Source organism: Salvelinus sp. IW2-2015, linkage group LG30 (assembly GCF_002910315.2).
Source record: "Salvelinus sp. IW2-2015 linkage group LG30, ASM291031v2, whole genome shotgun sequence".
Lineage (NCBI taxonomy): Eukaryota > Metazoa > Chordata > Actinopteri > Salmoniformes > Salmonidae > Salvelinus > Salvelinus sp. IW2-2015.
This window is the reverse complement of record NC_036869.1, coordinates 4,915,237-4,930,917: the sequence shown is the minus strand read 5'-3', so window position 1 is coordinate 4,930,917 and position 15,681 is coordinate 4,915,237. Positions and strand designations below refer to the sequence as shown.

The 15,681-nt window shown below is 43.6% G+C and overlaps 1 protein-coding gene across 1 annotated transcript in view; it reads left to right on the top strand.

The window, feature by feature from the left end:
• LOC111954931 (CUB and sushi domain-containing protein 3-like) overlaps positions 1 to 12,430 on the top strand; it is a 32,662-nt gene extending 20,232 nt beyond the window's left edge. Inside the window, exons 5-11 of the mRNA XM_023974869.2 lie at positions 2,072 to 2,251; positions 3,346 to 3,411; positions 4,701 to 4,859; positions 9,782 to 9,894; positions 10,238 to 10,325; positions 10,483 to 10,618; positions 11,325 to 12,430. Of these exons, the coding sequence (XP_023830637.2) occupies positions 2,072 to 2,251; positions 3,346 to 3,411; positions 4,701 to 4,859; positions 9,782 to 9,894; positions 10,238 to 10,325; positions 10,483 to 10,618; positions 11,325 to 11,484 (902 nt within the window). The 3' untranslated portion in view covers positions 11,485 to 12,430. The remainder of the gene's footprint in view (positions 1 to 2,071; positions 2,252 to 3,345; positions 3,412 to 4,700; positions 4,860 to 9,781; positions 9,895 to 10,237; positions 10,326 to 10,482; positions 10,619 to 11,324) is intronic.
• Positions 12,431 to 15,681: the final 3,251 nt, after the last annotated feature.

Below are 15,681 nucleotides of genomic sequence, written 5' to 3'. Positions count from 1 at the left end.
CGTCATCTCTGTTCTACCTACTCTTACCCATCGTCGTCGATCTCTCATCTCTCTCTCTGCCTCTCAGAGATATCTCTCGACTCTCCTTACGACGATCTCTGGATGAGACCGAACGACTGAGACTGATGAGAGAACTCTCTCTCTGACGTCGACTAAGAGACGAGATAATTCGCCAGCACCGATCGAGAGTACTTCTACTCGTCATCTCTGATCTCGTGTGCCATGCTCGGCTACAGGATCTCTCTTGGCATACCGTCTCTCTCTCTCTCTTCTCTCTGACTTGCGGTACTCACTTTCTCTCGGCATCTTCTCTTTCTCCTCTCTCTCTCTCATCTCTCTCTCTCTCTCTCTCTCTCTCTCTCTCTCTCTCTCTCTCTCTCGTCTCGCTCCTCTCTTCTCTCTCTCTCTCTCTCTCTCCACTGCCACAATCTGTCTGCCCAGCCATAGGAAGATAGAGTCAAAGCGAACTCCATTAAAACCAGTTTGTTACGAGGCTGACTTAGAGAGCACTGACAGATGGCTCCCAATCTAAGCCGACAGATTGCAGTTCATTCACTCCAAGTATCTCCACTCATAACTACATTTAACTATTTTTGTAATTAGCCTATATTCTGCCAAGTGTTTGATTTTCTGTTTCAATATCATGTGTGAAGAAATGGCAACACCCAGTGTCACACAGATGACATTGAATATAGTAAACTATTTGTAGTATTACTCATACTGTGTAATGTAATAGAAAGTTAATGTTCATAGTCTTTTTGATATTGGAATTTCAGAAAACAAACACAAAATAAGTCACCATAACCTCTAACAATCTTTCATCTGCCACAAGATTCACTCCCCCACCCCCCCACCCCACCCCCTCCGGTGTTGGACACACACACACACCACACACACACACACACACCACACACACACACACACACACACACACACACACACACACACCAACAACACCACACACACACACACACACACACCACACACCACACACAAACCTTCCACACACAAACAAAAAAGACCCAAAGATAAAAGAGCATTGGTGGGTTAGTTGGAGCATTGCTCCCTCCACAGACCTAATCCCAGTCCCTTTTGATCAAAGATGGATGATAGTGGTCCACTGGCTTATCTGAATGACTGAGCATCTCCTACTGTTTGATCTTTCATGGGTTGGGGGATTGACAGGTACACACACACTTCTTTCTGTCTCTGTGCAGTCTGCCACAACACATCAGTGTCTGTCTCACCTCTATGGGTTGCTCAACTCAACTCCGGACCATCTCTGTAGACTGTGTAGAATGCAACCATCCATCCCTGAGAAAGTAACCAGTCGTATTCACACACAGTGCAGCCATAGCAGATGTCTTTATAGTGCATAATGCATTGTGTTTGGGGGGTGGTGTTCTAAGAAGCCAGTGAATCAGTTCAGAAGTAGTGTACGTGCTTCTGCAGGTGCAGCATACACAAAGTACAGTCATGAAAGAAAGACAGATACCAGCCAGTGACTCTACAAAACAATATAAAAGGAAACAAAAGAATTCAACAGAGCTTTGATGGTGACCCCATAAAGGGCAGATGGTGAGAAGAGCCATAGCAGTATGTCTCTTTAATTTTTTTCTTCATCTCTCTCTCTGCCCTCTCTCTCTCTCTCTCTGCCCTCTCTCTCTCTCTCTCGCTCTCTCACTCTGTCCCATTTCTCTACCTCTCTCTCATTCTCTTTGATCCTCTTTTTCTCTTTCTCTCTCTCCTTTGTCTCTCTAACCCTCCCCCTCTCTCTCTCTCTCTCCCTTTCTCTACCTCTCTCTCATTTTCTCCTTGTTCCTCCGATTTCTCTCTTTCTCTGTTCCTTTGTCTCTCTGCCCCATCTCTCACTCTCTCTCTCTCTCTTCTTTTTTCCCTCTTTCTTCGTCTCTCTCTCCTCTTTCTCTCTGCCCTTTCTTACCTCTCTCTCTCATTCTCTTTTGTTCCTCCCTTTTTCTCTCTCTCTCTCTCTCTTTTCCCACCTTTCCCAATCTCTTTTCTTCTCCCCCCTCTCCTTCCCCTCTCTCCCCCTGTCTTTCCCCCTCTTCAGCCCACTCGTGTAAGCAGCCAGAGAGCCCGGCCCATGTGGAGGTGATGGGGATGGACCTGCCAGGGTTTGGCTACACCCTCCTCTACTCCTGCCAGACCGGCTTCTTCCTGTCCGGGGGCTCGGAACACCGCATCTGCAAGTCCGACGGTACCTGGACCGGGAAGATGCCCATTTGTCGAGGTACAGGCCGACATGGCCAGTGTGTTTGTTTGTGTGTGTCTGTGTGGCTCCAGGGTGAAGTTCCCCCTAACTTTCTCCCAATGCTAACCGTAGCCATTTGTTTGCGTGCTTGTGTGTGTAGCATGGCATATGCTGATATGGGACAGAGGCTCTCTTGTGCCGCAGGTCATGACTGCAGCTGCAATAGTACGGAACACACTTCACATACGTGCAGACACAGTCCTCGCCACTGCTGCGTTGTGCAGCTGTGCACCTCAGGCCCCAGAGTAATTACAAACACAAACAGATGGGAGAGACATGGAATGCGGTGGGAGAAGTTCCCACTGTGCCAGGCTGTTCTGCTACCACTGCAGCATGCGGAATCTTGTGTTATTCTAGCTTCTATCATGCCACTGGAACAAACAGGATCAGGCTTCTGCCTGCGTCTCCAACGGCACCATAGTCCCTATCTAGCACACTGAATTTGACCAAAAGTAGTGCACTAAATAYGGACTGGGGTGCCATTGGAGACACAGGATCTGTTTCTTGTCCTTGGTGGACTGGTCGTTTGGCCCTGTGCAGTAGTCCTGTCCCCACCACTGTGACTTACCTTCACTGTCAACTGTAGAGGGCCTCTGCCACTTAACACATTCTACTGCATTACCACATGCGTGCTTATTTCTGTGTTTCTTACTTTGTACACCTTTCTATACCTTTTATTAGCAATTGTCATAAGAGAAGAGCTTGCAAGTAAGCATGTCATTGTACTGTGTGCACATCGCTGTATCACGTGCATATGACAAATAAACTATGATTTGATTTGATTTACTATAACTAGCAGAAGATTCCATGCTTGACTTTTACATCACAGAACACACCGTATGTGTTTTATTTAGGAATATTATCCAGAGCCATACATTTACAAATTCTAAATATATGGCTATGCTATTACCACYCAATAGAATTGAGGATTCGCCATCAATGAGTTAGTTGCATTATCTCTTGATGTGTGGTGCTGAAGCACATTAATACATGATTAGAAGTCCCACTTGGGGAAGTTGAGGTGAAAAAAGTAGTAGTACTACTAATGCTGTTTTTGTCTCCCATCACCTTAGCCGGGTCCAAACTCTCAGAGAAGCCCATCAAGCCAGTGGCAGGGACACCCAGTCCCAAGCTGAATGGTGAGTGCCTGACTGAAATGCTATCACGACACACACACGCACATCATTACAGTAGCCCACACACACACACACACACACACACACACACACACACACACACACACACACACACACACACACACACACACACACACACACACACACACACACACACACACACACACACACACACACACACACACACACACACACACACACACACACACACACACACACACACCATTACAAGTAGCGTCATCAGAGCAGTTTCTGATTCCATAACAAAAGACTACTCTGACTGTACTTGTCTAAAGTATACATGCGGCAGTTAGCAGCGGGTCAGATCCGTAATCACAACAGAATGAATATGAACAACTTCATTTGGATCCACGGCTTCGCTAATAGCACCTCAGAAGGACTGGTATCCTTAATGCATTCTTGAGTGCCCCTCTTGAGGGACGAGAAGTTAATGAAGAATGGAGAGAGTGAGTTTGACGATAAAATGTCCAGGCAGCACGGCCTGGCAGTCTCTCTCTCTCTGTCTCTCTATGTCTCTCTCTCTCTATCTCTCTTCTATGGAGTCATCTGTCGTGATGCCGTGAGATAGCAGCTCAACCATGCCAAAGTTTCCACTGCCTTCATAACAAGTTTAACATTTATAAACTTGGAGAGGGAGTAAGTTTTTGAAAAGCTTGGAGGTCATTTACAAGTTTGATATACTCTGAGGGTGAAAGCTCAGGGGCCCTGTCTGTGAACACTAGTAGTACTGTTTATTTGATCAATCATGAATCAAACAGACTTATAGAAGGTTACACGGAGGATGCATGTGTAGCAGTAACTTAACAACCCCTGTGCAAGGACACACACTGTATATGGATCTGTATTAATAAGTGTTGGCCTCAACATTGCATTAGTTTAGGGGTTTGAGATGTGTGATGCGGCCATTCGGCCAGACACTCAATATCTGGTCAGTATGCATTTAAAGYAATAGTTCACTTATTTTAATTTACCTCCAAAGTGTAGTTTATTATCTGGTGGAATGTAAGGTCGTAGTATATTTCAAGATATTTTTTTTACTCAACCAAGGTCCTCTTTTTCTCTCTTTCCCCAAACTTTTAAAAGTTTTATTGAAACGATGGATACAAATGAACAGGGAGATTGATAAAGGGAAGACAGTGTGAAGACCGCTGGGGCCGGGATTCGATCCCATGCAGGCAGGGTGTGCAGAGGGCAGTGGGTTTAACCGCTCAACCAACCTCAGGCACAACCAAGGTCCTCTAATAATCAATATTTTCTTTGCCCTGTTTCAGTTCCTGATGACGTCTTTGCTCCTAACTATATCTGGAAGGGTTCATACAACTACAAGGGAAGAAAACAACCAATGACTCTGAGTATCACGAGCTTTAATTCCACCACGGGAAGGGTTAACGTCACCTTGACCAATAGCAACATGGAACTGCTGCTTTCAGGTACGCCGTCCCCATTTCACTCCATATTACACAGAGAGGTTGACGCTAGGGAAGGTCTCTAGCCACTCCTTGAACACACATGCACACACACACAGTTATGTATTACCCCAGCAACACCTATCAGAGTGTTGTAAAAAATGTCATCATGTACCACTCTGTAGAGTTTCAGATGCAGAGTTTCTCTCCCCCAGTATGCATATGACTAGACTTGAGTGTTACTAAACATAGCTGACTTCGTTTGAGTGGTAGGGCCTTAATGTCAGATGGTATCCATTTAGGACTGTATCTACTTAGTGGGAAATTCAATTAAGTAGTTTATTTGCCTGTGTGGAGGACATTTGCGAACATTCAAATGGGCAATCATGGTCTGTCTGATCTGAGAAGGTGTTTTGAGGTGATGCGTTTTGAATTAGACATTAGACATTCATTCACATTCTCCAAACATCACATTTTGAAGTGTTACTGTTGCTCCTGCTGCTCTGTATGGTTCCATTTATCCTAATGTCAAATTTAGAAGTTAAGGGTTAAGGTTTTGGATAAGGTTAAAACATGAAGTTTAGGCAGTCATTCCAAATGGTTAAGGTAAGGGTTAAGGTTTGGGATAGGGTTAAAACAAAAAATGTAAAACCAGTCTCCATAACTGGGATCAATCATCCGGGGTTATGGTACTAACTTAATGTATTGTGTACATAATGTTGCTGCTACCATCTCTTATGACCGAAAATAACTTCTGGACATCAGAACAGCGATTACTCACCACGGACCAGAATAAACTTTTTCCTTTAATGAGTRCGACGAGAAGAATWTCCTGCTTTCACTGGAACAGGCKCAGATCCAAGCCTTTTGTGTAAAGAAAAGACGCAGGAAAAGGGGCCGCAGATCGGSCAGCCTTCTGAGAATCCGGAGGCCAGCGAGTAAACTCCCACTGCCATCCGTTCTTCTTGCTAACGTGCAATCATTGGAAAATAAAATTGATGACCTACGATTAAGATTATCCTACCAACGGGATATCAAAAACTGTACCATCTTATGTTTCGCCGAGACGTGGCTGAACGACGATACGGACAATATAGAGCTAGCAGGATTTTCCATGCACCGGCAGAACAGAGACGCTATCTCTGGTAAGACGAGGGSTGGGGGTGTGTGTCTATTTGTCAATAACAGCTGGTGCGCGATGTCTAATATTAAAGAAGTCTCGAGGTATTGCTCGCCTGAGGTAGAGTACCTTATGATAAGCTGRAGCCACACTATCTACCAAGAGAGTTCTCAAATATATTATTRGTAGCCGTCTATTTACCACCACAGAACGAAGCTAGCACTAAGACCGCTCTCAACCAACTCTAAAGGCCATAAGCAAAGAAGAAAATGCTCACCCAGAAGCGGCGCTCCTAGTAGCCGGGGGCTTTAATGCAGGCAAACTTAAATCAGTTTTACCAAATTTTTACCAGCATGTCACATGTGCAACCAGAGAAGAAYAAAATCCTAGACCACCTTTACTCCACACACAGAGATGCATACAAAACTCTCCCCCGCCCTCCATTTGTCAAATCTGACCATAATGCTATCCTCCTGATTCRTGCTTACAAGCAAAAACTAAAGCAGGAAGTACCAGTGACTCGCTCAATAGGGAGGTGGTCAAATGATGTGGATGCTACACTACAGGACTGTTTTGCTAGCACAGACTGGAATATGTTCTGGGATACATCCAATGGCATTGAGGACTATATCACCTCAGTCATCGGCTTCATCAATAAGTGCATCGACGACGTTGTCCCCACAGTGACTGTACATACATATCCCAACCAGAAGCCATGGATTACAGGCAACATCCACATCGAGCTAAAGGCTAGAGCTGCCGCTTTCAAGGAGCAGGAGACTAATCCGGATGCTTAGAAGAAATCCCGCTATGCCCTCAGACGAACCATCAAACAAGCAAAGCATCAATACAGGATTAAGATTGAATCCTACTACACCGACTCGGACGCTCGTCGAATGTGGCAGGGCTTGATAAACTATTACGGACTACAAAGGMAAACCCAGACGCAAGCTGCRRAGTGACGCGAGCCTACCAGAAGCMAAATGCCTTTTATGCTCGCTTCGATGCAAGCAACACTGAGGCATGAAGAGCACCAGCTGTTCTGGATGACTGTGTGATAACGCTCTTGGTAGCCGATATGAACAAAACCTTGAAACAGGTCAACATTCACAAAGCCGCTGGGCCAGACGGATTAGCAGGACATGTAGTCAAAGCATGCGTGAACCAACTGTCAAGTGTCTTCACTGACATTTTCAACCTCTCCCTGACCGAGTCTGTAATATCTACATGTTTCAAGCAGACCATCATAGTCCCTGTTCCCAAGGAAGCGAAGGTAACCTACCTAAATGATTACCACCCCGTGGCACTCACGTCGGTAGCCATGAAGTGCTTTGAAAGGCTGGTCATGGCTCACATCAACAGCATCCTCCCGMACACCCTAGACCTACTCCAATTCGCATACCGCTCCAACAGATCCACAGATGACACAATCTAAATCGCACTCCACACCGCCCTTTCTCACCTGGACAAAAGGAACACCTATGTGATAATGCTGTTCATTGACTACAGCTCAGCGTTCAACACCATAGTGCCCATGAAGCTCATCACTAAGCTAACGACTCTGGGACTAAACACCTCCCTCTCCAACTGGATCCTGGACTTCCTGATGGGCCGCCCCCAGGTGGTAAGAGTAGGCAACAACACATCTGCCACGCTGATCCTTAACACTGGGGCTTAGTCCCCTCCTGTATTCTCTGTTCACCCACGACTGCATGGCCAAACACGACTCCAACACCATCATTAAGTTTGCTGACGACACAACAGTGGTAAMRCTGATCACCGACAACGATGAGACAGCCTATAGGGAGGACGTCAGCAGTGTGGTGCCAGGACAACAACCTCTCCCTCAATGTGAGCAAGACAAAGGAGCTGATCGAAAAGACGGGCCAAACAGGCCCCCATTAACATCGATGGGGCTGTAGTGGAGCGGGTCGAGAGTTTCAAGTTCCTTGGCGTCCACTTCACCAACGAACTATCATGGTCCAAACATACCGAGACAGTCGGGAAGAGCGCATGACAAAACCTTTTCCCCCTCAGGAGACTGAAAAGATTTGGCATGGGTCCCCAGATCCTCAAAAGGTTCTACAGCTGCACCATCGAGAGCATCTTGACCAGTTGCATCACCGCCTGGTATGGCAACTGCTCGGCATCTGACTGTAAGGTGCTACAGAGGGTAGTGCGAACAGCCCAGTACGTCACTGGGGCCAAGCTTCCTGCCATCCAGGACCTGGTGTCAGAGGAAAGCCCATAAAATTGTCAAAGACTTCAGTATAGACTGTTTTCTCTGCCACCGCACGGCAAGCGTTACTGGAGCGCCAAGTCTAGGACCAAAAGGCTCCTCAACAGCTTCTACCCCCAAGTCATAAGACTGCTGAACAATTAATATAATCACCACCGGACAATTTACATTGACCCCCCCCCTCCCTTTTGTACACTGCTGTTACTCGTTGTTTATCATCTATGCATAGTCACTTCATCCCCACATACGTGTACAAATTACCTCAACTAACCTGTACCCCCGCACACTGACTCGGTTCCGGTGCCCCTGTGTATAGCATCGTTATTCTTATTGTGTTACTTTTTATTATAACTTTTTATTTTAGTCTACTTGATAAATATGTTCATAACTCTTCTTGAACTGCACTATTTGTTAAGGGCTTGTAATTAAGCATTTCACGGTAAAATCTACACTTGTATTTGGCGCATGTGACAAATAAAGTTTGATTTTATTACCCCCATCCACCACCCCCGTCCACAACGCCTTAGCAAAACCCAAGGCTACTTGGTAGTAATAGGGCTCACTGTTACCCCTAGTGGCTGGTTTTGAAGGCATTTCCCGATGTGTTCAGGACATGGATAGACTTCCAATTTCGATGTCAATCTTGAACAACCTGGCTGATGATCCTGATGACTCATTTATTTTATATATTCGTTTTCACATAGACGTCCCTAAAATGCAAATGATTCTGTCCCTTAATGTACTTCATTTATATAGCCTAACAGACGTGTAAAACCCCTCCCCAATTTCGCTTAAATGAAATTTTAATCCGATCTGACAAATCTTTGACGGATTTACCATAATTATCCGGAGTGTCGAGGCCTCTTCCCCCCTTGCTCCTTCCCCCTCGCTCTTACCCCCCTCGTTTCTCCACGAATGCCTTTAGCCCCAGCTGACATGTCATTTACATCATCTAATTAATCTTCTCCATTTAAATTGGACTGGGAATTGCCCAGCCGTCGCCAATTATGACTTAGACAGGTGAATGAAGAACTATTCATTCACATACTCATTGAGAAGAAATGACCGTGTCTGGGAGATATAGGGATCACAATGTAATCATAACACTGAGGCGATGGAGGTGGCCATTTTGTGTTTTTAATAACAGCTTATTTTACATTTAGAGAGGCCWGGAAATGGTTTGGGTGTGTTAATTGAATGTGTCTTATTACTACCACTGTGTACATCAGTCAGTTCAGAGCTGCAGAGGTAGAGAAGGGCCGGGACCTCTGGTAGGCCTTAATATGGTGCTCCCTTTCTTTGCCTTCAATTGCAGGAGGCAGTTAAAAATAGGAAGTACAGTTGATGAGTGTTCTACTGCTGGAAATTGCTCCATGGTTGAAGAATATGGCTCAATGAGTGTTCATATCACCTGCTTTCATTTTCCAGCCAGAGAGACAGATAGACAGACAGTGAGATAAGCGAGGGAGACCATCATCATGGGGTCATTGTCTGTGATCGTCTCCCCTGAGTACCAACAGTTATATCAGTGTTGTACCCTGGCCTCACATTGACCCTCTTGTCCCCCTGTGTTCTGTTGTGCTGCAGGTGTCTATAAGAGCCAAGAAGCACGGTTGATGCTGCTGATGTACCATGTGAAAACGTCGACTCACACCACGCTGGGCAAGGTCAAGGAGGAGACGTGGTCCATGGACGGTTTTGTAAGTTTACCGTTATTTACTAACAGGAAGGATTTGTGGAATTGAAACATTTACATGTTAGTCATTTAGCAGACTTACATATCTTAATAACAATCTGATGTGGTGTAAAATGTTGAAATTGACATTTGTTAGACATATCAATGGACATTTATTTGTTGGACATTTTTACTTCATGTTTATTACAAAATGGCCTCAAATGCTGTCCTGAAAATGTAGATTTTTCCTTTAAAACGTAACCCCATAGTGAAAAGTGTCATTCAAAGAAATAAGTGACTCACTGACTGACCGACACACTCACTGACTGAATGACTAACTTAGTGACTGGCCATATCTGTCTCCCTAGGTGTCTGCAGAACCTGACGGTGCCACATACGTCTTTCAGGGCTTCATACAGGGTAGAGACTACGGCCAGTTTGGACTGCAGAGGCTAGGTAAACATTATGGTTTTTATATCAGCTTTCTCAATGTCAACAATATTGTGGCCTTTCAGTATATAGAAATAAACATGTATGTAATGGATAGTTGATATYGGCCAAAAGGTGAGTGTGAGAATATTAATGTTGTTCCTATGTCTCCTCTCCCACACAGGTRTGAACATGTCAGAGAGTAATAACTCATCCAACCCACCTCATGGMACAAACAGTAGCTCTGTGGCCATAGCYATCCTTGTGCCTTTTTTCGCCCTGATATTTGCAGGCTTCGGGTTTTATCTTTACAAACAGAGGTAAGTGTACCTACCCACCACCAGCTATTTTTATACTGTGGGCTGAATTCACAGTAAAGGCCACATACAGATGTATGATCTTAAGTTGATCACCCTGTTGCAGGATAACTTTCCTGCAATAGTGTATTTGAGGTTTAAAAAGGCTTCTGAAGATTTTAATTTCCACTTGACTTGATTTTTCCTTACGAAAAATGTCTCAACCCCTACAAAAAGGTCCATTAATTATAATCCACATAATAATTAGCATTTCTTGTTGCCGCAGGATTATCTTCCTACTGTAATAAACTGGCTCAAATTAAGATCCTCCATCTATACTGTGCTACTCCGTCAGGATCTATAGCAGAGGTGTCAAACTCCATGGAGGACCTAGTGTTTGCGGGTTTTTGTTTTTTCCTTTCAATGAAGACCTAGACAACCAGGTGAGAAGAGTTCCACACTAATTAGTTACCTTAATTCGTGAATCAAGTACAAGGGTGGAGCAAAAACCCGCAGACACTCGGCCCGCCGTGGAATGAATTTGACACGTGATCCATAGAATTWGTTTGACATACGGGTTGCTGTTATTCACATATAAAACCATAAACCATTGCTGTGTTCCTCCACAGGACTTCTCTTAAAACCCAGTACATATTAGATAGGCTACATGTTGAATTATACTGACTCTTGTTCTACATTGAGTCAGAACCATGTATTTGTCCTTCTCTAGGACTACTCCTAAAACCCAGTACACAGGCTGCTCCGTCCACGAGAACAACAACGGCCAGGCGGCCTTCGAGAACCCCATGTACAACACCAGCGCCAAGTCGGTGGAAGGCAAAGCTGTCCGGTTTGACCCCAACCTGAACACAGTCTGCACAATGGTATAATGAAGTCCGCTTGACGACCGCTACCGCAAAAACTGCATCGTGTTTTTCTTATTTTATATCAAGGTAAAAAAAAAGAACAACAAAAGTGCTTTTGCGAAACAAGCTGATTTTGTTTAGATCGAGACTGGAGATAGCGATGGAGACACTCCAATAGAGGCGTGTCAGACATTTTTGGGGAGACGAACAGAGGAACAAGGAACCGTTCCTCTGGTACATAAAGCACACTCTTCAGGAACCTTGACTGGGTCATGTGTGTCGAGAAGGACACTCACTGGGAGACCAGACCAACATCACGTTTTAGAAGACTGAACTGAGAACTGAGAAACATGAAAATCTTCACGGTGGTCGGCGAGTGGCCTGGAGAGTTCTTACGCTACCTTATTATATTGCACTCTGCGAGTGCTTCTTCACAGTCGATTGGGTCTTTTATATAAAGTGAAAAGGATCTGTAAATCTTCTTCTTGCATATATAGGAGGAGCATTCACCACCTATATTTTTGTATTATATATTACCACATGGGAGGGGCCAAAGGGAGAGAGATTATATGAAGAGTTTATAGAAAAGAGAAGAAAAAAAGATATTTCAGAATATGCTGTTCACATCGTCAAACACACAAAGGTATTTTTTGGTTAATTTTTTAAAGGTTAAACCGTTTTTTAAAACAACGGTTTTGACCGTGACTCCCTCTCCTTTAGCCTCAGTCCCATATTCTGTGTTTCTTTTCCACTGTGGCAATCAGAAGTGTTTGAACTATTGATGTTAACTGTGATGTGAATAGAAAGGTTTTCTGGAAAATATTTAACTCTTATTTTCCATTTTGGATCATACTTTGGATCATACTTTGGTAACGTTATTAGCCTTTACAGCCATCTTCATTCTGATCTAAATAAGGAATGTCAGTATTGAGATCTTAAAGTCTGCAAATTAAAACTTATTTTAAATGAGTGTCATTTAATTTGTWCTAAATGTGGAATTGTTACACTTTATCTAAAGACAATATCGGTACTGCTTGCGGCCATTTGAAAGTTCTGGGGGACAACATCATGGAACAAAATCCATCCAACATCGACAGAAGAGCAGAGCAGAATCAAACATCATCCCAGTAGGTTTAACAATCATATTTCATACTGTATTCATCCCTTCATCTGTCTGTAGCGACAGAGCGATAGAACTTTGTTGAAATAATGTGCAATGGAACCATCTTTATTTTTATTTTTATTCTGATCAAAAATGTCTGATGATGTAATTTGCAGAACAGATGCATTTTTCAACACTAGATGAGATGAATTGCCTCCTGTATCGTATCAATGCCCAGTGCCACCAATTGGACCTGAGTCAGTCCTAATTGGTGTCCGTGACTGCAGTCCCCCAGGTCTCCAAGCTGTGATTTATTACAGTGCCTTTATGATAAAGCAGTACCACGACCTCATCCCACATTAATACGGAAAGGGATCAATGGGCTCCACCAGTGACACCTCTGGCATCATTCTCACCAATGACAGACCAGATCAGTCTATCTGCAGACTTGATGATACTCTATACTGACAGTGACATCAATCGCCATGCCAACCGCAAACCAATGAGATCGATCTTTCCAGAATTTGTGTTTCTTTTGATATTATTTGGCATTTTTACTCGTCCGCACAACATTTTCATTGTGACTTTTCATTATATTGCACTTTTTTGTTACGGTTTTGTTTTGAATTGTTGTTGTTGTTGTTATTGTATTACTCTATGTATCCTAGTGGGTGGTTTTTACAGTGCCTACCAAAAACCATGTGAACCAGGTCTGCTGCTCCTTCCTCCTCATCCCCCTGTTCCTGTCTTCTCTTTATAATCGTATGGTCTCATTCCCCCTCTCCTTCACCTCACAGGACTTCATGTGTTGCTGAACAAACACTAAACACTGACACAGTCTTGTGACACAGCGCAGCTCCTTTCCACTCATCAGGTGCCATCTTTTTTAACCTTTCAATCTATTTTGCCATTTAGCTTTTCCTATAAAAATGACTGCAATAAAGAACCCATACAATTCTAGGAAGCCGAAATATGATTTGCAGTACAGTACAGCTGGGTACTCCTATGTTAAATGCATTGAAAATATATAAAACATTTAAAAAAAAWAAGAAAAAATATGATTTAAAAAAAACTTTTTTTTTAAAGAAATATATTTTTATGAACAAATTATTTGTAACATGTATGAATCTATTATGTACATTTCCAATGCAATGTAAGATTAAAAAAGGCTAATTGCTTTTGTAAAGTGTCGCCCTTTTCTTCATTCCATATTCACTTTGTTTAGATGTGTTAGATGTATATGATATTCTCTACTGTATACGCCTGTACACACTATCTAGCATTTCCCTCTGGTTACAGTAGTCTTTGCATGGATTGGCTCCCATGACGAATACAGCCCGATCCATACAATGTATCATACAAGCCCTCAACACAGACTGAGACCCAGAAATAGCCTTAAACCACTGAACAGATATCACAACTGTTGCACTAATTCCCCTTCCAATGGAGTCATTATGACCTTGTTTGAGTGACAGCCCTGTCATAGTTTGATTCATAGGAGGCTGAATGAAAAGCCCCAGGAATCGCTGCTGGGTTGCATAGTTTTACCGTCCGTAATAGAGTGTAGCAGTGGGCTCTGCCCATGACAACTGGAATTGATCTATCATTCATTTGACAAAGTTTCTCTCTCACCTTTCTTTCTCTGTCTCTGTCTCTCGCTCACTCTCATTCTTATTAGTGAGCCAATACTAGACAGCTGGGCGGGTTGATGGTCTGTATACAGACAGGGTGAATTGGCATGTCGAACCCAATGACAGTGGAATGAAGGGCTTGTATCTATCCYTGTAAAGCGTTCTAGTGTTACTGTGCACATTAAGTCAATCAGGTGTGGAGAAGCTAGTCAATAGATCAATACACTCCTTATTGACTTCATCTATTTACTCTCAAGACTTTTCAAGTGGATATTTCTTTCAGTTAATCATGTCATTATTATGGTTTACTATGGCAATTCCATGTCAAGATACTGAACCTTGAATTTGATTTTGCTATTCTCTGATCCCATATAGAGAAATAGGAGAGTTAAGGTGGGATACCTTGGTAGGATATGTCATGATGTTTAACCCCAAAAATAACACTAAAATATACAGTGTTTATGTCAAGCAGCAAAGCAAGCATATAATATCCGGCTTGATCCGTGTAGTCACCTGATATTCTGACGCTGAAGCTTGTATTGATAATAAACATGAAAGCAGCACGATACATAAAACTGGAACATAGAACTGGAACATAGCACTGAAACATAGAACTGGAACATAGAACTTCAAGAATACATTTGAAGTTGTGGAAATATCAACGCTCCATCATAGCTTGGGCAGAGAGATGAAAGGAGAGGGGGAGAGAAGATGAAACGAACCACAAGGTGCTCTGCGAGTGCTGAGAGGTTGAGAACAAACATCAGACTGTAGTGCTGAGACAAAATAAACCAAGGTTTTGGGGAACAAGAGAGGAGGTGGATGAGTGTTGGAGAGAAAGAGGGGGGGCGAGAGAGAGAGATGGAGAGAAGGGYGGGAAGACAGCCCTCTGGTGGGTTCTGAGGACAGGAAGTGACACACCAGCAGAATGGAGTGATCATAAACACACACACGGCGGTGATCACACACACACATATACACAGCTTGAGGAAGAGGAGAGGGGAGCTAGGTTGCTCTCAGTCAGCTTGAGAACTGAGAAAGAAAAGAGGGGAGCTAGGTGGCTGTCAGACAGCGTGAGAACTGAGGAAATGTATGACCAACTAACAGTGGTATTGATGTGGTTGGTTGTACACGGTCTGAAACACAAATAAACACACTGACAGGCAAATGAAAGTAAAACAATGAAAGGAGTCACATCCTGATCTGTGTTGGCAACCTTGATCTGTCTAAATAGCACCTGTTACTGCGAGCCGAACATGAAATGAGCAGTAGGCAGGCAATGTTGTAGTTAAGGGCAGTGTTTCCCAAATCCGGTACTCCAGCACTTTCAATGGTACATATTTTTGTTGTGACCGCGGACGAGCACACCTGATTTTATTTGTCAACTAATCATCAAGCCCTTGACAAGGTGTTTTTGTCCAGAGCTACAACAAAAARGTGTTAGAGGTAGAGGTACTCGAGGACCGGAGATGGGAAACACTGGCTTAG